The sequence below is a fragment of the Pseudopipra pipra genome, chromosome 13 (assembly GCF_036250125.1).
Source record: "Pseudopipra pipra isolate bDixPip1 chromosome 13, bDixPip1.hap1, whole genome shotgun sequence".
NCBI classification, from domain to species: Eukaryota; Metazoa; Chordata; class Aves; order Passeriformes; family Pipridae; genus Pseudopipra; species Pseudopipra pipra.
The window spans coordinates 482,159-504,260 of NC_087561.1; the positions used below are offsets into that span (position 1 = coordinate 482,159).

The following is a 22,102-nucleotide window of genomic DNA, read 5'->3' on the forward strand; positions in this document are numbered from 1 at the left end:
TGTGCTCCCAGGGGAGCGCGCGGCCGCGTGACGTCACCGCGCGCATTTAAAGGGGCCCCCCAGCCCGGCCCCCCCCGGCACCGCCCGCCGACTGCCCGGGGCTGTCCGGCCCTGCCCGGGGCTGTCCGGCCCTGCCCGGGGCTGCTCGGGCCTCCCCGCACCGGCGGACGAGCCCTGGGCGGGGCGGGCAGGTGCGAGCGCGGACAGCGCTCCGCGCGTGCGGCCGGGGCGCTCCCGCAGGTGCGGGGCGGGGCAGCCCGGCCCCCACGGTGGGCGGACGGTGCGGGAGCGGGCGGTGCTGCGGGGCGGGGACTGCCGGGGCGGGGTGGGCTCGGTCCGCCCGCGGAGGCAGCGCCCCTTTGTCCCGCCCGGGTTCGTCCCCGCCGGTGCTCCCGCGTCCCGCTCCGCAGCCCCGTCGAGCCGCGTCCCGCCCGCACGTAAGGGACGAGCCGCCCCCTGCCTTCCCTCGGTGCTTTCCCCTCGCTCTCGGACAGGAGTTTTCCTGCAGTCAGGTGTTGGGGAACGGCCCCGCAGCGCCCACGCGGATCAGATGGGAGCTGCGTCCCACCAGCCCCACTGGAGTCTCATTTCCGTTCGTTCGCAATCCCTGTGCTGCTGGGGACCCGGCAAAGGGCAGTCCTGGGGGGAGGGTTCTGCTGCAAAATGCAAGGTTCAGGGATGAACGTAATACAAAGTTTGGGTTGGTTTTGGTTTTGTTTCCTTTTTTGTTTTTTTTTTTTTTTCCTTAATCAAGGCATATATTATTATCAAAGAAAAATTGAAAAAATATTTTGAAAAGAATTAAAGGTTTTGGACCACCTTCACCTTGCACTAGTCGAGTAAATGGTGATTAGCCACTGGGAGGGGAATGTGAGCACAGACTCGGTCTCAGTTTTTGCATCTGCATTCAGGGATGTTTTTTGCTGTACCGTAGAATTGCCTCAGAGGTGAGTGCAGTGTCGTGGTTAAGGTCTAGCCAGAGCCCAGGTGGGACTCTTTTAAAGAATCAGTAGGACTGTCTCACAGACTTGCCCTTGACTATTTTCAGTGCCAGAGAACTTCTGGCCGTTTAATGGGTGCTGTGGTGCTGCTGCACGGAGCAGGGGCTGTGCCATGCAGGAATAGTGGGCTGGTGCAGGGGGTTTGTCTCCATCCCCATTTTTCACAACCAGCTTCGAGAGCTGCTGTTCACCCTGTTGTAAGGTCTGAGCTCTGCCCTTTCCTGGGGTGTGGTACTGCCTGCATAAACCATTGAGGTGGGAGAACACAAAGACCAGTCCGCACTGGCTCCCTGGGCTCGGTGGCTCCCAGGCCTTGAGGAGGCCACCCCGTGTACTTTGCCCTGCACTGACACGAAGGCCACAGCTTGGGCTGATGAGTCAGGAGCATCCCCTGCCCTTCCCTCGGGCGTGTGCCGGCGGGGGGGCAGGTTCCGGGCTGAGGGCTGGCAATGCTGGCTGTTTCCTTCTGCGCTGCCTTTTGCTGGTCTGCCGTGTGAAACAGCACAGGTACAGCTTTCTGAAGCCCTTCCTTTGAATCCTCCTTATTGGCACAGAGTGGATCAGAGCAAGTATTTCACCTCCCCATGATCAGTGGTGGGTCCTGGAGCAGCAGTAGCAGGGTATAATAAGGATAGTGTGTGGCAGTGGGGCTGAGCCAGTGATGCCGTTGTCCCCACACTGCTGGGGCCACGGGGAAGGGGCTGCTCTGTATCTGAGCTTCTTAGATGTGTGACTAGGAGTTTCAGAAAGGGAGTGGCTGGTGGAGCCACTGGAGCAGAGCTATACTGTGTTGATGAATCAAAACCATTTCTGATTTAGAGATCCCTACAACCCCCTTCCGAGAAAGGTAGGAAAGAAGGCGTTTCCAAATTGAGAGTTGCTTTGTCTCAACTTCTCAATTTAATGACTATCTGGAATCAGCAATACTTGATTATCATTAGCTTCTGAGAACAGCACAGCACGTTTGAAAATCAGAAATGAAGCTTTGAAAGCTGTCTAGTCCATTGCTGTGCGCTGTGGTTGAATCCTGTCTGTTGAGTATCAGATGTGGTAAGAGGTTTCAAAGCTGCTATGTGCTAGGCTGGCTGAAAGCTTACAGAATATCCAGCTTTGCTGCAGATAAACCTGATATATTCATGTTGCTGTTACAAAGATGGGGAGAATAAGTAATGACAGTCTCTTTATGAAAAAACCTTTGTTTGCTATGATGTTGCGTCACTATCCCCTTCTGTATGAAATTAAGGAAAACTGAGTCCTTTGAGCTTTCTTGTTAGGTCATGTTTCTCATTGTCTTGCTTTCTGTTTCTCTCTGCTGAACATGCTCTGAGTTGCTGTTATGTGTCTGAAGAGCTGAACATCTGGTTTAGGTACAGTTTGATTGCTGGTTACATCCAGCTTTGTTTAGGGTATCACTGGATAAGACCTTTCTTAAGCATTTCATCTGTTCTAACCCTTCCTTATCCTTTGGTGTAATTCTACTGTCCCATATTGCATCAGCTTCTCCTTATACAGGTGGCTTTTTGAACCTGTATTGGCAGAACTGTATTTTGATGATTTCAGACAGTTTCCCCAACTTTTCCCCAAATCTCTTCAGAGTATTTCTGGTGCTTGATCACACCAAGCTTGATGTCAATTGGAAGTATTATGAATAAGCTGCTTTGTGGTCATAATCGTGGAGAAAACATTTAATGGAACAAAAAGCAAAAAGCCTTGTGCAGCCTGTTTTGAGATGTACTCCTGGGTTACAGAGAACTGCTCTGTAAGATCCATCTTTAACGAAGTTAAAATTTAAAATTACTTCATAGTGACTAAGCTGTACTTCCTCAGGTGACTTAGAATAGAGAGATCTTGGCGAGAGTTTAAAATATACAGATATGTACTCAGGACTCTTTCCCTGAGCTTTGTATGTGGACCTGTAAGATGATTTGGAACATCAGCAGCAGTGAAAAGAGGGTTAATCAAACTATTATGAGAGCAGCATATTTGGAACTGGGGGCTCGTTAGCAAGGCAAGATCTCTACCCACCTTGTGCATTAATTCTGTTATGGAGTGATTTCCTTCTTGGATATTTGAAAAACAATCCCAATAGGACTTACACCTGATTTCTTCATGCCCTCTCAAAATGTCCAGTACCTTCAACCTAGGTGATCATATTCTGTTTCATTGTCTTTGTTTTCCCAAAACAGGTGAAACCTCCAAAAGCACTTTCCCTTCAGGCTGTGATGGGATTGGTCTGGTGGTTGCTGCTCTGTGTCCCCACGCTGTCACCCATAATTGCTGAGGGTGTGACACGAGTCTATTACCTGGGGATCCACGAGGTGGACTGGAACTATGCTCCCACAGGGAGGAATGTGCTCGCTAACCAGAGTGTTGCTCATAACAGGTATGTTTGGCTCTAAGAGAATTTAATCTGGGACTGGCTTCAAATTGTCATTTGATGTGTAATTTTTTGCAAGTATTTTGGGGCATCTGAGCAAGCAAGAGATTTACTGATAGATTCTGATCTTTATGAGCTTAATGTTTAACTAGTTTTGTCATAGGAGCATAGAACCTGTGTCAGTGGGAAAAGGAATGGCCAGTCTGAAGCATCCAGAGCCCGTGCACTGGAGGGAAGTGTACTGAAAACAAACACGGAACAGAACATAGAGCAGTTTGTTCTAAAATAGTGCAGATTGTGCAATGCTCTGCCCTGAGGTTTCATTTTGCTTAGTTCCAGCTGGTGATCAGCTTATGTATTCTGAGGCAGGATGACTTTTCATCATGATGTAAATGACTTCACAGAGACAGCTTTTTTGTTTCAATGGAATTTCAAGCCTTAGACTTAATGGAACTTCCTGCATGAGATTTTGTTTGAAAAATATTTTTGTTTTTCTTGCAAAAGTAAATCTGGAAACTGCTATAATTACTTTGAGTCATTACAAAAACAGGTTTCGGTTTTATTTTTCAAGGCACCAAACTTTTTTCTTTGGTGGGTGGTTTTTTTTTTTGTGTGTGGTTTGTTTTGTTGTTTAATAGCTTTCCAAAGAATTTTGAAGGCAATTGTGCTTTTTCTGCCACCCTCATTTTCTGTGGCGAATAGCCGGTATTTCTTGACCTGCTCTCAGTCCTTAACCCCATCATAATAACTACCACTTGGGTTTATCTTTCAGAACCAGCACAGCAGGAAGAGGAGGGGTTCACAGAAACATGAGAGTCTGTCAGTTTAGCTTGGAAAAGTCTCTGTTCTCTGGAGATGCTGTATAGATGTAAATTAGTTTACAGGAAAACCCCAAAAATTCAGGGTTAATAAAGATGTTATCACTGATTCCTGAAGTGATAGTAAATGCAGTGGTTTTTGTTTGCTTTCTCTCATAACACATGAAGAAAAGGAAATGAAATTCAAGGCTGTTGAACTTAAAAGGAATTTAAAAGCTGTTCTGTCGCTGCAAACAATTAGCTTCTTTATACAGTGATTGCAGAAATGAAATTGCTGCCAATTAGAAAGGGATGTGATGTCAATATGAACAACAGAGGTAGTAAAATATTTGAAGAAATGTTGTTGGGAAGAAATGGACTGTGTGGGGAAAGACTCAGATCTGCAAAATGAATTGTGAATTAACTTAAACTCTTTGCAGATGATGGCTGCAGGGCTGACTTGGCAAAGGGCTCAGCTCTGGATTGTGTAGCTGCAGCCCAGCCCTGCACCTTTTTGAATGAAAAGGGCTATGCTTAATATCTCGGTCTCAACTGTTCATGCTCTGAGACATGTGTTAGAGTTTGCCTCCCTTCCAGGGCTGTTCTACTGCTGTGGTGATTGATCCAAAGGGGGAAGTTGGGGGAGTGACCTCAGCTCTCATTTAGGCTGGTTCCACTAATACCTGTACCATGATTCATCTCTTATCTATTAAGAATTAGCCATAAAGAGCAAATATGCTCATGAGTTGAACTTTAGTACCTGTATGAGGTTTTAACTCTGGAAGCTGGTTACGTGCTGGGTACGTACCTGCCTGACTCATCTGTCATTCTGCAAGGAATTCAGAATCTGTTAAGTAGAAAATAATCTTTCAGACTATCAATTTTGGCCAGAGAGCTCAGGAAACTTCCTCCCCGCTTTGGGATTTAGCTGCAAAGGCCAAAAAGGAATTGAAGTGAGTTTCTCAGAGCCCAGTGAAGGCTGAAGCAGGCATGAGAAAGGTCCTTCCTGCAACCCCACATGGGATTGTCAGGGAATCACCACCCTTCCTGTTCCTTGTTCGTAGGGCACAGTTCAGGGGTGCACTTTGTGTCCATCGGTGAAAGCTGAGGTTGAGGTCGTGGCCACGCAGAGGTGGCTTAGAGCATCCCAGGGTCCTCTAATGCCCAAGTTTTCAGCTGTACCTGGGAAAGTGGAGTGGCAGCATCACTGTACTGTGTTATCAACCAGCTGTTGGATATAACGATGCCTTTCCCTTTGAATTTAACAGCCAGGCCGCAGCATTCCTCCAGCCTGGGAAAGACAGGGTGGGAAGCACGTACAAGAAATCTGTCTATAAGCAATACACGGACTCCACGTACACCACTGAGATCCCCAAGCCTGGCTGGCTGGGGTTCCTTGGGCCTGTCATCCGAGCAGAAGTGGGGGATACCCTTAAAGTACACCTAAAAAATTTTGCTACTCGACCGTATACAATCCATCCTCATGGTGTTTTCTACGAAAAGGACTCCGAAGGTAAATGAGCCACTGCCATCACGGAGACAGATTTTACTCACTGGGAACTTAGGAGTATGTGTGGAGGAGAGCTGTCTGTAAAGCCCCAGCTGGAAAGCAACTGCACTTGGTTGGTGTTGGGTTAGCAGGGTCAGGGGACTGTGAGTAGTTTCCTGACTTGCACATTACAGCACACGGTCCAGGCTTCTTGGTTTTAGAAGAACTTCCAAAACACTGATTTACCCTAGAGATTGTAAAGAGGCTACTGTGGGGGCACAGTGCAGAATTGAAGGCAAAGTAGCACTAGGCAGAATGGAAATAATCTTGCTGACTCTGTGCTGCCCATTTACTGGGCAAGTTGCCTTACAGTGGCTCTGTGCCTCAGTGTCTTTTGGGGGAGTGATGATTAAACACTATTTCAGCCTTGGAATGGTGAGTCTCACTTTGAAATCTGCTACCCAAGTACATACATCCAGGTCTGTTGAGTGAGGGTGGCTCGGTAGAAGGTTACACGTGTGGGCATCTCAGCTCTTCTTGAATGGATGTTGTGATTGCTCAATTGTTCCAGGATCCCTGTATCCCGATATGTCCCCCCAGGATCAGAAGAAGGATGATGCTGTTTTCCCAGGAGGGAATTACACCTATACTTGGACTGTCCCTGAAGATCACAGCCCAACTGCTGATGACCCAAACTGCTTGACCTGGATCTACCACTCTCATATTGACGCACCAAGGGACATTGCGTCTGGATTGATTGGGCCATTACTTACATGTAAAAAAGGTAAAAAAAAAACATGAAAAAGCAGCTGAGGGCTGCAGTTTTGTAGTGTAAAGGTTTTGTGGTGACATGAATAAGGATAGGTTGTGAAGATACTCTGGTGGGCATCTCCCAGCTTCAGGGGGAAATCAGCTTGGTTAGAGAAGACAGTACTTGTGTTCTAGCAGGGTCCTGGTCATCGTGTTGTCTTTATCCATTACTGGCAGGGCAGATGAGCTTGCAGGCCTCTTGATCTAAGAGAGCTGCTTGAATCCATGTTAAATGCAAGACTCTTGTCCAAGATACAGTTTATGTATTAAAAATATGGTGACTGATTTCAGCAGGATTGAGAAGACTGAAGGTGTTGCAGTGGAGCCATGCAGTGGCAGAGCCGCTTGGGAGAGAGAATTGTATTGGCAGGGGTATATTGGAAAAGGGTGAGGATGGTGGAAAAGCACCTGCCTCCAATTCATGTAACAAGTGTGTCTCTGCTATTGCTGTTTTAATCTCTTGCCTGATGTATGATTTTTCTGCATTCATTCCTCTCTCCTTTTCCCTCAGGAATACTGACTGGCAGCTCTCAAAGGCGCCAGGATGTGGATGTTGATTTCTTTCTGATGTTCAGTGTGGTGGATGAGAACCTAAGCTGGTACCTGGATGAGAACATAGCATCATTCTGCATAGATCCTGGCTCTGTAGACAAAGAAGATGAGGAGTTCCAGGAGAGCAACAAAATGCATGGTCAGTGTCAGCTTTGTGAGGCCATTGACTCTGCCAAGATACTCAAGGGTGTCAGTGCTCTGGGATCTGCTCTGAGATCATGTGCTGAACAAATGTCACAGGGATGGGGCAACGACTCCAGAAAAAGGAAGTATTGTTTTGATTTAATCTTTGGCTTGAGTGAGCTTTTATACCCTTCATTTTAGGAATGAGCTGTGGAGCTAGGCTCTCCAAAACAGAAGAGGAGGATGAGTTCTGGTTAGGTGCATCCTCCCATTATGTCTGTGCTGTGACCTGCTGATAGGAGCTTTGAAAGCCCCTTTTCTGCTCTCTGATTCTGGCTTGTTTGGTTTTGCAGCTATTAATGGTTATGTGTTTGGCAACCTGCCTGAGCTGACGATGTGTGCTGGGGATGATGTTTCATGGCACCTCTTTGGGATGGGAAATGAAATTGATGTTCATACAGCCTTCTTCCATGGAGCAACACTCAATATCCGAGGCCACAGGACAGACGTGGCCAGCCTCTTCCCAGCCACTTTTGTTACAGCAGACATGATCCCCAGTAACCCTGGGAGATGGCTGCTGAGCTGCCAGGTCAATGATCACATACAAGGTAAGGCAGAAGGTGGAATATGACCTGGACTCTGTGTCACCTGTTTTTTCTGTCAGTGTGGTCCTGTGATGTACGGTGTAGCTGGGGACAGTGCCTTGAGCATGACAACATCCCCAGATAAGTGGGTTATTCCTTGTCTTGTATAAATTGGAGTGGGCTGATTATTAATGTGCAGGGCAGCCTTGGTGAGGGTGATTTGTACCAGAGTATGATGTTCCACATTTGGTACAGCTGAAAGCTGAGATGAGGCAGTGCCTTAAGAGCTCTGGTCCCTGTAAGGGGTGCTTGCATGGTAGAGCTGAGGGCAGCAGAAGGCTCCAGTCACTCTCTATATATGCTTCCATAGTGTCCAATACCTAAGGTTGGAAGCTCTGCTCACTGACAAACTCCTTGCTGTGGGAACTACCTACTCTCCTTCCCCCCTCCACGTGCCTTTTGGAACAGCAGAGGGAAGGAGTCCAGTTGGTGGTGGGAAGGTGGGACTGTGTCCATTGGCCATCGGAGAGGGGCTGAGGGGGCTGAGTGTGCATGTCCTCCATGTCTTGGACAGCTGGAATGGGAGCACTCTATGAAGTCCGGCCCTGTTCTCGGCAAGCTCTGCCATCCACCCTGGAAGGGAGAGTTCGGAAGTACTACATAGCTGCCAAGGAAGTGCAGTGGGACTACGGACCCTCAGGGCTCGAGCAGAGCAGTGGGAAGCGGCTGAGTGAGGCAGGCAGGTAAGCGAGAGGCTGATGGGTTTGGGCAGTGTTTAGGGGCTCTGGCCTGTGTCAGGAAGCCTGTTCAGGAAAACGTGGAATTTTTTTCTTTTCAAAATACATGCCTGCAATTCACATGAAGTACATTTCCTGGGAAGGCAGATCACCCTGTCTGGAAAGGGAGGCTGCTGTAGCCAGACCACACTGAGCAGTACAGATACCTCGGGTCTTCCCGTGGGCATGCTGTGTGGCACAGCCATACCCACAGGCAGCAGGAGTCCTAGCAGATGTACAACATGAGCTGTCATGTTTGCCTCTGGGCTTCATTTCTGCTTGCTGTGCCTGACCTAGGAACAGATCTTTGTATTTAAGGAATGGTTCAAAAAGCCCCTGATGCAGCTGACGGAGGTGGCGGAGCTGGCCTGTGGATGGGCCTCAGGGTGGCCTTGCTGCAGGAAGCAGTTTCTAGGAAATCAAATGCAGGGACCTGGGTGGCAGCCCTCTATTCCATGATCAAGTGGCTGTGATAGCAGTTGGTGAGAGGTTTCCCCTTCAGGCTTTGGCTAACTGAAACAGAAATTCCTCTCCCTCCGCTCCCTTCCCTGGGAAGCTGCTGGAGAGGATATACTTCATTCAGATGGAGAAGGAGAAATGCAGAGCAGTTAATTATTTACCCAGTGCTGTGCAGCAACTTTGCAGACCTTAGAACTGAAAGCTCTTTAGACCTGTGAGCTGACATTGTAACTGTGCTGCCTCTCCTGCAAGGCTTGCTATGTCTGTGTTTGGCGAGGGAGTTGGCAGAGGAAATAAATCACTTTACAGCTGTTTATTTTAGCTATGATTGTGGCCGTCCCCTGGGCTGTCTACGACCTCTAAAGAGCTTGGTCTTTTAGCACTGCCTTCCCACTGACTCCTTTACACATCCTATGTAGAAGTGCTGATCACAGCTGTGCCTCCGAACCTGGCAGGTTCAGCTGGAAGAGGGCTGTGTGCCACAGGTGCTCTCTGAACATGCAAGTGGACAAGTCTCTAGGGATAAAAAAGCTTTGAAGAGTCGAGGGTGTGCTGGTTCCAAACTACAGGTGCTGTCCGTGTCTGAAATGCTGCTTGATTTGGAGATGTTGCTGGTCTTGCCAGAGGGAGGGGGAGGGGGAGCAGGGGAACACGACTGAATTTTTTTTTTTCCTATGAAATAACCTGACATTTGTTTTTTGCATTTAGCCCTGCTGAGCAGTATTTCAAGCGTAGCCTCTACCGCATTGGGGGTGTCTACTGGAAGGCAAAGTATGTAGAGTACACTGATGAGAGCTTCCGTGAGGAAAAGCAGCAATCAGAAGAAGAGAAACACCTTGGAATACTCGGTGAGAATCATCCAGGAACGCAAATCCTCTGTCAGTGTTGGTGAGAAGGGTGCTGATGCTGGGAGTGCCAGTTAGCTATACCTGCCCTCTTGTTTTGGGGGCACAGAGGTGCTTCACAACAGTCACATCTGAGAGCGAGTGGGACAGGCGAAGGTGGGAGGTGGCAGAACAGACAGAATCGCTTCAGAGCTGATTCTTAAGGTATCTGAGGGACACAGTGTAGTAAACAGTAAACAGGTCACAGCGGTAGCTCCTGTTAACATGTTTTTGACTGAGTCCCTTCAAGGCCTGCTGCAAACCCCATGTTCTCACAGAGACCTCTCCTGAGTGGTGCTCTCTGTCACAGCCAAGTGTGCACATAGAGGCAGCCTGGCTCCTCAGCCCCTTCTGTGTCCTTGGGATGCTCTGTGGACCCAGGTCAGGTCAGGGGCTGGTGGGGACAGGCATGGTAAAGGCTTGGTGTTCCTCTCTGGCTGGCTGGGGCAGGGGCTCACAGACTGTGGTGAGTTTGGAGCATCTCACATCTCTGAGGCACACGTGTTGGGAGGCTGAGGGGCCTTGTGCAGTGGGAGAGAGACCTGGGCCTCTCCCGAAGGCATTCCAGCGCATCTGGCTGTTCTGTTACTCCCCCTGTGAAGGCCTGACACCTCTGAGTTCTCCCACAGACCCAAAGTGCTTTCAGATGACCCTTGCCAGTCCCTGCTCCCACTGAGCTCCCTTCAGCAGCCAGGGCACCCACCAGCTCTCCTCCTTAGCCCCTGCAGCCTGGGGGAAGGTGCCATGGCTGCTTTGGTTTGCCTGGTGGCCTGGGGAGGTGCTCTATTGCTGATCTGTTCTCTCTGCTGTTTTCTAGGTCCAGTGATCAAAGCTGAAGTTGGAGACACCATCCTCGTGACGTTTTTTAACAAAGCTTCCTGGCCCTTCAGCATCCAGCCACACGGAGTGTCCTACGGAAAGGCGTGGGAAGGGATGTGGTACCATGACGGTTGGTGGATCCCTTTTCTTGAGTACACCCACATCACCCTTCAGAGGTGCTGGGTGTTTTGGTGACGTGAACAAAGTAAAGCCTGCTATGAATGTAGCTGGTGAGAAGGTGTAACTGAGGTTTTGCAGGGACCTCAGGAATAATCCTGTAATCCCTGTTTTAAAGGCCTGTCCCAGAATGGGATGTCTGTGGCGCCACTGCACAACTTCACATACCGCTGGACTGTGCCCAGGCATGTGGGGCCCACGGCCAGCGACCCTCCCTGCCTCACCTGGATGTACAGCTCAGCTGTGAACCCTGTCAAAGACTCCAGCTCGGGCTTAGTGGGGCCTCTGCTCATCTGCCAGCCAGGCACTTTGGATGACAACAACAAACAGGTAAAGGGATTTATCTGCCCTGCTCCTACCAGATTCTTTGCTTTCATGTAGAGAAAGAAAGTGTCAGCAAAACACTAGGGAACGTAATGAAAACAAATATGCAATAGTGAAAGTCCAGGAGAGTCAAATCAAAGCCATGGGTCAGGTTAATGCTGGGACAGCTGGTGCCGAGGTCTAGCCTGGGAAAGGCCAGTAGTGTTCTGGGCTCCCAGGGGCTGCCCTCAAAATGGTTTCTGAGCTCTGCTTTAAGTTCATAGATGAACTTGGCTAAACAATTGTAACAGTTACCTTATAGGTAACTCTTGTCCTGGGGCTTGCGTAGCAGGCTGCTTTCAGAGGGATGTGGAATACTCATTGCAATCCCAGAAACATTGACAAGACATTTTCACTTACAGGTGTTTTGCTTGGGTGATACAATGCTTTGTTTGATACAGTGCTTTGTTTGGATGAGCCTTGTTTATTCTGCAAGAGAAGTTCATTTTCAAGCAGAGCTGACCACAAAAAAGCATGTGGAAATCCATGTCAGTCTTTATGCTTTTGATGAAGGAGGGGTGAAATCTGAAGGGCAAACAGAACTTCCTCTTGGAATTTCACTCAGGGATAGTCCATTCCTGGAAATAAGTCTGGGGAAGATAGTAAATTGATATCTGGGGGAGATGCCAGACAGATGAGCAGAGGGAGAGCCTTGTTGTGAAAGAAGCAGGCAGCAGATAAACCAGCACTGCCGTCCTGCGGCAGCAGGGAGCGGGGACGGGTCTGGGGACAGCTGCCCACGGAGCCTCCTGGGGGGAGTTCACATGCAGTGGGGGCACCATGGGACTAAATTAGGAATGCAGAAGAGATCAGCACACTACCCAGGGTGGAATGTGGATCTGCTGAGCAGAGAGATCGGGAATACGTGCAGCCCATGTGGGCAGGTATTGGAAGGGTGTAAGCAAAACAGGGATGGACCTGTTTGTAAAGATAGGACAGAGAAAAATCACCTGGGGTGGCAATTCTGGCTCCACAATCTTAGGCAACTCCTTAATGAATGCTTAATTGTGGAAGGTGCATGGCCACTCCCCTGCACCTGTGTGCCGCAGTCTGGGAATTGCTTCACCTTCTTGGCAGGCCAGGTGCCTTAGTACTGCTGGGAACAGTGACACCAGAGTGAGAGTCTGGACACCACCAGGATGTTCTTTTAGTGAGGAAACACCATGTTTTGGAGTGCATTTTGTAGGAGAATTAACACTTGAAAGGATTTAGGGTAATTAAAAAAAGCCCTAATTCCGGCCTGTGGTAGGAGGCAGGAAGGGTCGAGTGTGTTCATCAGCCAGCCTCGTGTCTGGGCTCTGGTCTCAGGACTGGTTTGCACTGACACCTAAATTTACAGCTGAGGGGGAAGGGGGCAATGACTTCATGCCCTTGGCTGAGTTTTGATCAGTTTATTCATGGAAGTGTCATGGAAATTGCAAAAGTGGTGCCTTTTGTGAAATAAAAGAGGAACATTCAACATGAATAAAGGGACAGAGTCCTGGCCCTCAATGAGCCAGGTTTTAAGGTAAAGGGGGACACAAGAGCCAAGCAAGACAGCTTTAACTCTAAGGGTAGTTAATTGGTGTGTTTTAAAAATTAACAGCCATCATTGTAATTATAGAAAGGGATCGACAGAGAATTTTACCTTCTCTTCAGTGTGTTTGATGAGAACCTCAGCTGGTATTTAAATGCCAACATAAAGTACTACTTGAGAATGGAAGAGACATCTGTAAAGAAGGATGATGGCTTCAAGGAATCCAACAGGATGCATGGTATGGTTGGATGCTGCTCTGTGGCAGCAGGGATGAACTTGCAAAGCACTGGGTGATGCTCACCTAAAGGCTGAGCTGGGGGCTGGAGGGGCTGTGTGGTCTTGGCCTGGAATCAAACCAGCCTGGAGGCAGCAGGTGGGGTGTGGACAAGCAGCCCAGCTGTCTGGGGAAGTGTGTGTTGAGTGTACTCAGGGGTGAATTGCAAATAAACTACCCTTCCTTCCCATGCCAGGCCTGTTCTTTGTATGCACAAAATGAACCTCCTGGCTGATACCTGCCTGCAGAGAGTTAATCGCTTTCTCCTTTGCAGCCATCAATGGATTTATGTTTGGTAACTTGCCTGGGCTGGATATGTGTGATGGAGACAAAGTGTCCTGGCACCTCCTGGGCTTGGGCAGCGAAGCGGATGTGCATGGAGCTGTGTTTCAGGGAAACACCCTGCAGATGAACGGCATGCGGAGAGATTCAGCCAATCTGTTCCCCCACACGTTTGCCACTGCCTTCATGCAGCCAGATAACAGCGGTGAGTGCTTGCACAGCTGCCCAGGCAGATGGAAGGGTCTCCCATTGTGGTATTTGCCCCTGTGGCAGATTCTCTAGCATAGTGTCAACTCTTACAGGGTGAGCTGTGCTTCACGTGATTATTGGGTAAGAAAGCTTCCTGCAATGATTTTTGTGTAGGACTTTGTCGTGCCATTCCTTCTTGGTTTCTCTAGTGACTCCTTTTAACCTTGGCCTGTGGCAACCAAGCTCCCTAAACACCACACAGATACACCCAGCACATACTGACACTGGCTGGCAAAGCACCTGTTTCCTGGAATCTTCAAAAGCAACTGATTTCTTTGCTCATCCTGCCTCCCTCAGGGACTTTTGAGATCTACTGCCAGACGAGCAATCACTACCAGTATGGGATGAGGGAACAGTATGTCGTTTCCAAGTGTGGAAAGAGGGACCCTGCTTCTTCCCGTCGGTACACGGGAGTGCGGACGTACTACCTGGCGGCGGAGGAGGTGGTGTGGGACTACGCGCCCGACCGGAGCTGGGAGAGGGAGCGGCACAACCACTCTGAAGAGAGGTAGAGCCCAGCTTTTGGGGAAACCTGTGGCAGTATCCCAGCAGACCCTGATGGGGCCTGTTGGGTGTCTTGGCCAACTTGTGACCTGGTGCATGTGCTGGTGGTGCTGCCGATGGGAGCGCAGCCGTCCGAGTCATTGTGCTCTCCATTGCAGCCAAAGCTGGCTCTGGGAAATCCCTTCAGCTGTGGACCCCCTGCCACAGCTTAGTTGCTTACTCCCTGTGAGGTTTTGTGTATTCAGCACTCGTTCTGCGTTTCTCAGCTACGCCGACGTGTTTCTGAGCAACGAGAACGGACTGCTCGGCTCCAGGTACAAGAAAGCGGTTTACAGGGAGTACATGGATGGCACTTTCCAGACCCCCAAGGCCAGGAAAAGTGGTGACGAACACCTAGGGATCCTGGGTAAGGATGTGTGTAGAGGGTACACCTTCTGCTCACACAGCAATGGGACTGGGGCTCTAGAGCTGCAGTGGCTCAGGGCAGTAATCTGAGAGCCCATTGAATATTTAGGCATCTGCTGTGTATGCAAGTGAGGAGAAATTGGGACTGTCTCCTACCCACGTCTGCTAGCTTTGGAGACAACAGTTAGAAGGGTCCTAAGCACAGCTTGTAGGAAAGCCTAGGCTCTCCTGCCTGCCTTTGCACCAGCATTCTCTCATGGCTCAGGCAAAGCATGTTTCACAGCTGCCTTTCTCTGACTGGGGGACAGAAACAACCACTGACTTCTGGAGAGGGGACTGAGACATGGAGGGGAAAATTTGTAGCTGTGAGAAATGCAGGACAAGGCAGGACAAGGCAAATGCACTTCCCAAGGCAGCCTTGGGAAGTGGAGGAGCTGGTTGCAGTGACTAATCAAAGTCTGCAGAGACCCAGTTCTGTTTTTATTGTGTTACAAACCCAAGGCTGTAAGTGGTGGTAGGGCAGCCAGGCTGAGGCAGCAGCTGCCACTCAAAATAGGCTGCAGCTCTGATTTGTGACATTGTCAGGCCAGGTTGAATATTACCACATTTTTTTGAAACCAACAGCAAGGGATGATCAACATGTTGCGACGCTTAGCACAACAGTATTCAGAAATCAAGCCTTAGTTGTGCTGGGCCCAGTTAGGATGTGTAACCACCTTCATTGCCCTCATTGTGAAACTCAGTCCAGTTTCCTAAGACTTGGATTGGGACTGACGTCCAGTTCTCTTTTTGGGAAGTAGAGAAGAGGGAGGGGAACATCATAAATGTTATAAGGTATCTCCGGGGAGATGTTGAGGTGGGAGTGTCCTGGGAGATGTGCTGATGGATTTTGCTGGTCTCAGCCTATGTTCTTGCTGTCTCAAGGTCCTTTTCTGTGGGCGGAAGTGGGCGAGATTCTCAACGTGGTGTTCAAGAACAACGCCTCGCGGCCCTACTCCGTGCACGCACACGGGGTGCTGGAGCCGCACGCAGGGCAGCCCCAAGTGGCAAACCCCGGTAGGTCTCTGCCTCCAGTTTTCCTCTGTGGGCTGGCACAGCTGATTTTAGCCCAGAGCCTAACTGGCTTACTTAAGCAGCCTCAGATGTCCTGATTTTCTTATGACAGAGAACTGGAACTGAACAGTAACTGGTCTTTCAGGTCCAGCATGGTTCTGGTGGTACTATTTGTGTGGGAATGACAGCCTTGGGAGTTCACATTCTGCTCAGACTTCTAGGATAAGTGTATGACAGAGTTCTGTGTGCAGCTTTATTCCCCCACACTGAGTGTGGTCTGTCTGGGAGAAGGGGAAGGTGGTGGTGGGTGACAGCTTAGCCAGTCCTTAGTAGCCATGGCATGGGGGAAGCCTGCTCTTCTTCTTTGGGGGATATATGAGCACAATAGTATGAAAAAGCAGAAATGCACAATTGTTTGCCAGGATCAGACTGAAATTGCCACTTTGTTTCATGATACAGATGCCAATGTGTGTAATTTTTGATCCCCTCCAACTTGCCCAAGCTGTTCAAGCCACAGCCAGGCTGTTGGCTGGGTCATGTCTTTCTGCAATGGATTACTAATGTGCAAAAGAGTAATTTTAAAAACCAATTTGAACAAGCATCATAAATACACTTCAAGAATAGGAAAGATCACCTCAAGCCCCATCTGAATGAAAAGAGGTGGAATTTCCATGGCCAGGTCCAGTCTCAAAGGCAGCAGATAAACCTGAGTTGTGCTGGTACCAGACAGTGTGTGCATCCTGTGACCCCTCTGCCTTTCTGCAAGAGGGGAGCTTCTACTCTGCTTTCAGTGTTTGGGGAAGGAAAATGAAATATCTGAAAAACAGAATTGAATTTGGACTTTGGAGGCAGGATTTTCTTTTTCTATCTTACTTTCCTGTTGCTCAGTGAGTGGGTGTGTCACCTGGTGTGATGTGCTGCTCTGTCCCTCAGGTGACATTGTGACATACCGGTGGGAAGTTCCTGAGAGATCTGGTCCAGGGCCAAATGATTCAGCCTGTGTTCCTTGGATCTACTACTCTGCGGTGGACACAGTAAAGGTAAAATAGAAGTTAGAGCCAGAAAAGCCCAATTAGACCAGTTTTTTACCCCATCTAGAAAACAATGTGAGTTGGGTACAATTTAGAGATTGGTCCAAACTGAGGTCTCATGGATAAAGCAGGAAGATTTGACCGTTGCTAGAATTGATTGTCATAGTACTGATTCCACAGGAGATAAAACCTGGAGGATCCTGCAATAAACCATCACATTCAACCCAGAAGTAATGGCCTTTTTATCTCAAATTGCAGATGTCTTTGCAGTCGCAGAGTGGAGAATGTCTTGATACCATTCGTGTTTACGACTTTTAGATTTACACTTGTAAGAGCATCAATGGTTCCTGTGTTTCGGTGGCTGATGCTCTCCAACAAGGCTGCTTGCACGGCAGCACCAGTTTTTTTAAGTGGGGTGATGCAGGAACAGAAAATGATTGTTGAAAGGCAAAGAACTGCATACAAAAGAGGGTGAGAAGGTCCTTGCCTCAGAGATTTCTCCTTCCTTCTGATTAGGATATGTACAGTGGGCTGATCGGGCCCCTGAAGGTCTGCCGGAGAGGGGCCCTGCGGGCTGATGGCACCAGGAAGGATGTAAAGAGGGAGTTTGCTCTGCTGTTCCTGGTTTTTGATGAAAATCAGTCCTGGTACTTGGAGGAGAATGTGGAACATTACAGTAAGGGCAATCACAAGGAGATCAGCCTGATGGATGAGAAATTTGTGGAAAGCAACAAAATGCACGGTAATGGCAGTCGGTGTTAACTCTGCAGCCTCTCTAAGTAGTCAGCCACCCAAAACCCAGGAGCCTGACTCCTGGTGAATGTCCTCATCCTTTTCCCTAATCAGTCGCACAAACAGAATTAAACTGTCTGTTCTCAATATTGTAGCACATCTACAGCCCAAATCTTTGATCTGCAGTGAGGGCTGATCATTGTGGCTGTCCCTGTCAGGAGGAATACAACATCCAGGCCAGAGAGGTTAATCTCCGATGTGTCTGAGTGACTCAGGAAAGGAAATAAAATCAAACATGAAATTAACTTATCAGACTAATTTAATTCTGTTTGTCTCAGGGACCATCAGAATGTTAGATTTCAAATTAATTTTCTGAGCTATGTGGCTGCAATACATGGCTCAGTTGTGTTAGCTAATTATCAAAAAGCTATTTCTACCATGACAGGATGAACATATTTTTCTAAATTAGCATGTTATTTATGTTAGGGTTTTTTTGATATTATATCTGGATCTATCTATTCTCAGCAGAACAGGTCCCTTAGCAGTTGTGGAGATAAGAGTAGTGAGGAGTGGCATTATGTGTGCTGACATTACTGCTGGTTTTGTATGGCTGAGATAAAGACTCTCCAAATACACGTGTCCGTGAAGGTGTAATTGTTAACCCAGTATTACAGCTAGCAGAACCAGCAGGCTGAAGTTGGATGCTTGTTTGAGGCTACACAAAGTGCCTGTGGGAGATCTGGGAGTAAAACCCTGGTGCTCTGCCCTTAGACCCTGTCTCTTTCCATCCTGTTCCCTCTGTTGTCATCTGAGCATGAAAATGGAAGTCTGTGTGTGCCATGGCAGTCAGCTAACTCACTGTTTGGATCCCTTTCCTGCGTGCGCAGTCACAGCAGGATTCCTTCCAGCTGTGCTACTTGAGAGATAAAGTCCTGCCATGCAGGGATTTTACAAGTGGTTGGAGTGTGACATGTGTGGCCAGGCTGAGGCACAGCACCCCAGGGCTGCCCACTGGCAGGATTTACCCTTTGTCATTGTTCACCAAGGGAGGTGCTCAGGCATTTGGGAGTATGTAGGTATATACATGTTTCTCCATCACTGGGCTAAGGAGGCCATTTTTATGCATCTTGACTTCTAGAGGCAACCACTTCTGCTGGCTGACTGCAGGTTTACACCAAGAGGTAGTTTTTGAGATTTATTTGAGCTGAGCTACAGCATGGCCTTGGGTGTGAGTCACTTTTCCTGGCTATAAGCAGAGTGGAGAAGTAGCTGAGCTGGGGAGAGACTGCCAAACTCTTGGGGGACTGTCATGTGGGGAACACTAACTGCTGATGCACTGGTGGCTTTATGAGCTTTGTTGCCTGTAACTTGCCCTGCATGTTCTTCCTCTGAGGTGGTGCAGCACCTTTACCATTTCACTAACAGCCTTTTCCCCTTTGTGTTATTTACTGCACAGCAATCAATGGCAGGCTCTATGCCAACTTGCCTGGGCTGACCATGTACCAGGGAGAGCGGGTGAACTGGTACTTGCTGGGGATGGGTCAGGAGATTGATGTCCACACAGTCCATTTTCATGCTGAGACCTTCATATACAAGGTAAGAATATCTGCTGACAGTAAAGCTGATATCAGCACTTTTGCTTTACTCTGGACTTGAATTTTTTGAATGACTCCACAGCAGTTTCACCCAGCTAGGAAAGAGATGTGGTTTTACACATCGCAATCTGACTCCCTGAACCTCTGTGTTGTGCTGAGATGTCCAGCTTAATTCTTGTTAGGGTTAGGCATTACCAGATTGTGTTTGCTTCCCCAGCTGCAGCCCTGGAGCTGCTTTCTGAAAGCTTTTTTTTTTTTTTTTTTGAGCTTTAAAAAGCTGAAGAAGTCCCTAGTGACACTGGCAGAGTTTTCCTCCTGAGAAGATGCAGAGAGCACTGCAGCTAATGGCCTCTCTTCTCTGACAGAATGGCAAAAGCTATAGAGCAGATGTTGTAGATCTGTTCCCTGGGACCTTTGAAATGGTGGAGATGCTGGTTGGGAACCCTGGGACGTGGCTGCTTCACTGTCATGTGTCTGACCATATCCATGCTGGGATGGAGATCCTCTTCACCGTCCTGCCTAGAGCAGGTAGGGAGCTTTCACTGTTACTGTAAAACATCCAGCAGCACTTTCTGCTACAGCTGCAAAATTCTGAGTGTTTGCATCACATGTACAATGCCCTTACATACCATAAGCAGCCAGGTAATGGAGCAGTTAATTACTTAAGTATAGTTAATTTAGGATGTTCCCTTTGAATATCCTAATACCTGGAGCTGGAGTTAATAACAAATTGTTTTCTGGATTTTACATTGCCTGTGTTGTTATTGTGAGTTTGATTTTTAGCTTGTATCAGACATGCAACGTTCAGCCCTCAGCCAGTAATTGTTCTAAGAGCTGGAAGGTGCTCAGAGGTGAGTGTCACTCAGTACTGGGTTTGGCTGTGACGGAGTCCACATGGTGATGTGGTTTTAGATTTGTTAACAATCTAAAGAGCTGTGAAGGCTCCGGTGGTTCAGCTGTGGGTGACCAGTGCCTGCCCAGTGTCAGTGTCATCTGTGTTTCTTCCTCAGCACTTTTCTTTCAAAGGCTGGGAAGGGCTGCAGGACGGGGGCTGCCTCTGAAGCAGGCGATACATGTTCTTGTCTCATGTGAAGAGGGAAAACACTGACAGGAGAAAAGAAAACCTGCAAACCCTGGAAACCAGGCTGCCTCTAGATCTGATCCTCACCAGATGTGCCCTGTTCTGAGCTCTGCCTGCTCAGCCCAACACCTTCTAACCCTCCTTTTGTTTCCTTTCAGAGTCAGAGCTGGAAGTCGAGAGCGTTACTGCAGGTATGGTGTGAACAGCGCTGCCAAGCCCTGTCTGTGCAAGGGGGAGAGGCAGATTCCTCAGCAGCACAGAGCTTTGGATGGTGCAGGGGGAGGGAGGAGCACACACAGCACCCACAGCCTCTGCTCTGCCAACCTGGCAGCACCTCAGCCCAAGGCCTGGCTGCGATGGATAGCGGGGAGAGCTCCAGGCTGCTTTGTTTATCTGCCTGCCAAATGTCTGTGCCCTGGAATAGAATTAAGGAAGTTGGGCTGGTTAGGCTTGTTTGTTGGTGTTAGGTGGAAAAGTTTAGAGGCCCTGCCCCCTGTTGTGCCTGCTGTGTGTGGATTCAGCTTCGTAGGAGAGTGTGAGCTTAGGAACTGGCAGAGACTCAGAGAGTGTTGAAGGAGAGTGCCTGAGTTACCCACCTGTCTTGGACTCTCAGTGACTCTGTGGTTTAGGGAAGTTTCACCATCGCCACTACAAGTTGAAGGGATGGAGTCAGCATGAAACAAGCACATTTGCCTTCTGCTCTGATATTCCCCTGAGAAAAGAGCCCAAGCAGGTGCCTGGGTTTTTTTGGGTGTTGTAAAGGACAGATGTGAGAAGACATTTGAGCAGCACCAGCAGTAGATACAATCCCTTTGAAATTTTCTGTGTAAAAGTCTGAGTAGTTTAGGGTGGTGGTTTATTTTCCTGATTTTTCGTATTTCTTCACAACCCATTGATAATATCTTATTGTTTGTCTCTCAGGGTTGCCATATGAGGATGAGGATGAGTTCCAGAAGATCACGCTTTTTGGATCTAAGGTGGCCCAAGGGCAGATAGAGGCCACAGTCATCGCTCTGGCTGTTGTAGGGATCCTGCTGCTCTTGGCCACCAGCATCCTCCTGGGAGCTGTCATCCATCTCGAGAGGCAAAAGAGGTTACGACGCAATCGGAGATCCATCCTGGATGACGGATTCAAACTCATGTCTCAAAAGAATCCGGGGCTCTAAAAGCCACATACAAACATTGGGCTGTGTGATTGGAGCAGGGGCTGGATCCTTGTCCACAGAAAAGATTTTGGGGCATCATTTCAATTGTGCACTGTACTTCTAGAAGCTGAGGTGGGGAAGCTGGAACCCTGACTTCTTCATATTCTTTACAGAGAGGGTAATCAGGCATTGGAATGGGCTGCCCAGAGAAGTGGTGGATTCTCCATCCCTGGAGGTTTTTAAGATGAGACTGGATGTGGCATCAGTGCCATGGTCTGGGAGCCACGGTGGTAGTGGATCAAGGGTTGGACTCTGATCTCAGAGGTCTCTTCCAACTCGGCTCATTCTATGATTCTATGATATATCCTTCTCAGCCCTTTGTAAAGAAAATGTCTGCCCAGGAGGCATCCAAGGACCCTTTGAACTGACTGAAGACAAGTAACGAGTGAAAAAGGTCCTTCTTAAATACTCCTCTTCCCCAAGAAAGAAGGGAGACATTTTCTTCTCTCCAGAACAACTCCACTTGGTCTTTCCTAGCAGACTAGCTCAGGCCCCATTCCAGTCTTGCTCCATTGCCAGAACTGAGTTGGGAATTGTCTCCCAAGAAACTGTGAGCCATTAAAGTAATTAATGTACAGGGGGGGAGGTAATATTTTCAGTTTTGTGAATCAATTAAGAATACAGAAGAGAAATTGTTAATTTAGAGTTGGATTGCTGTTTTTTGATGAGCAAGTGGGCCAACACAAATTCAGGGTAGTGCACGTCACGGTGAGTGCCCCATCAAGGACCATGACAAGAGCTGTGCCTCACTGTCAGCCTTGCTGTGACATGTCCTTCAGCCTCCCTGCAAACCCTGGGGTGCCTTTGGATTGGGGTCAGGCACCTCCTACTCCCTATTCTCTCTGCCACAACTGCCTGCCAGGGGCCAGGGTGGGTGGTGGGACTAACCTCTGTGGCCCACCCCATGGGCTGTGGTAGCCATCCTCCAGTGGCAGCCACGCCCACTTACATCACTGTCACATCA

The 22,102-nt window shown here is 48.7% G+C and overlaps 1 protein-coding gene across 7 annotated transcripts; it reads left to right on the forward strand.

Annotated features, from left to right (window-relative positions):
- The first annotated feature begins 296 nt into the window (after positions 1-296).
- HEPH (hephaestin) lies at positions 297-21,777 on the forward strand. Of its 7 annotated transcripts, XM_064669505.1 has the most exons (23): positions 297-437; positions 3,188-3,384; positions 5,444-5,688; positions 6,236-6,448; positions 6,766-6,861; positions 6,986-7,165; positions 7,503-7,757; positions 8,308-8,476; positions 9,677-9,816; positions 10,670-10,801; positions 10,967-11,178; positions 12,815-12,965; positions 13,276-13,488; positions 13,830-14,040; positions 14,303-14,442; positions 15,366-15,497; positions 16,428-16,534; positions 17,042-17,267; positions 18,714-18,853; positions 19,218-19,380; positions 19,636-19,703; positions 20,092-20,124; positions 20,855-21,113. In XM_064669505.1, exons 2-23 carry the CDS (start codon positions 3,224-3,226, stop codon positions 20,927-20,929), a joined length of 3,462 nt encoding a protein of 1,153 aa, XP_064525575.1. In that variant the 5' UTR covers positions 297-437; positions 3,188-3,223; the 3' UTR covers positions 20,930-21,113. The 7 variants fall into 7 exon arrangements, with proteins under 7 accessions (XP_064525575.1, XP_064525570.1, XP_064525573.1 ...); XM_064669500.1 differs by lacking the exon at positions 19,636-19,703 and having other exon boundaries at positions 20,855-21,777; XM_064669503.1 differs by lacking the exon at positions 19,636-19,703 and having other exon boundaries at positions 6,769-6,861; positions 20,855-21,777.
- The last annotated feature ends 325 nt before the right edge of the window (positions 21,778-22,102 follow it).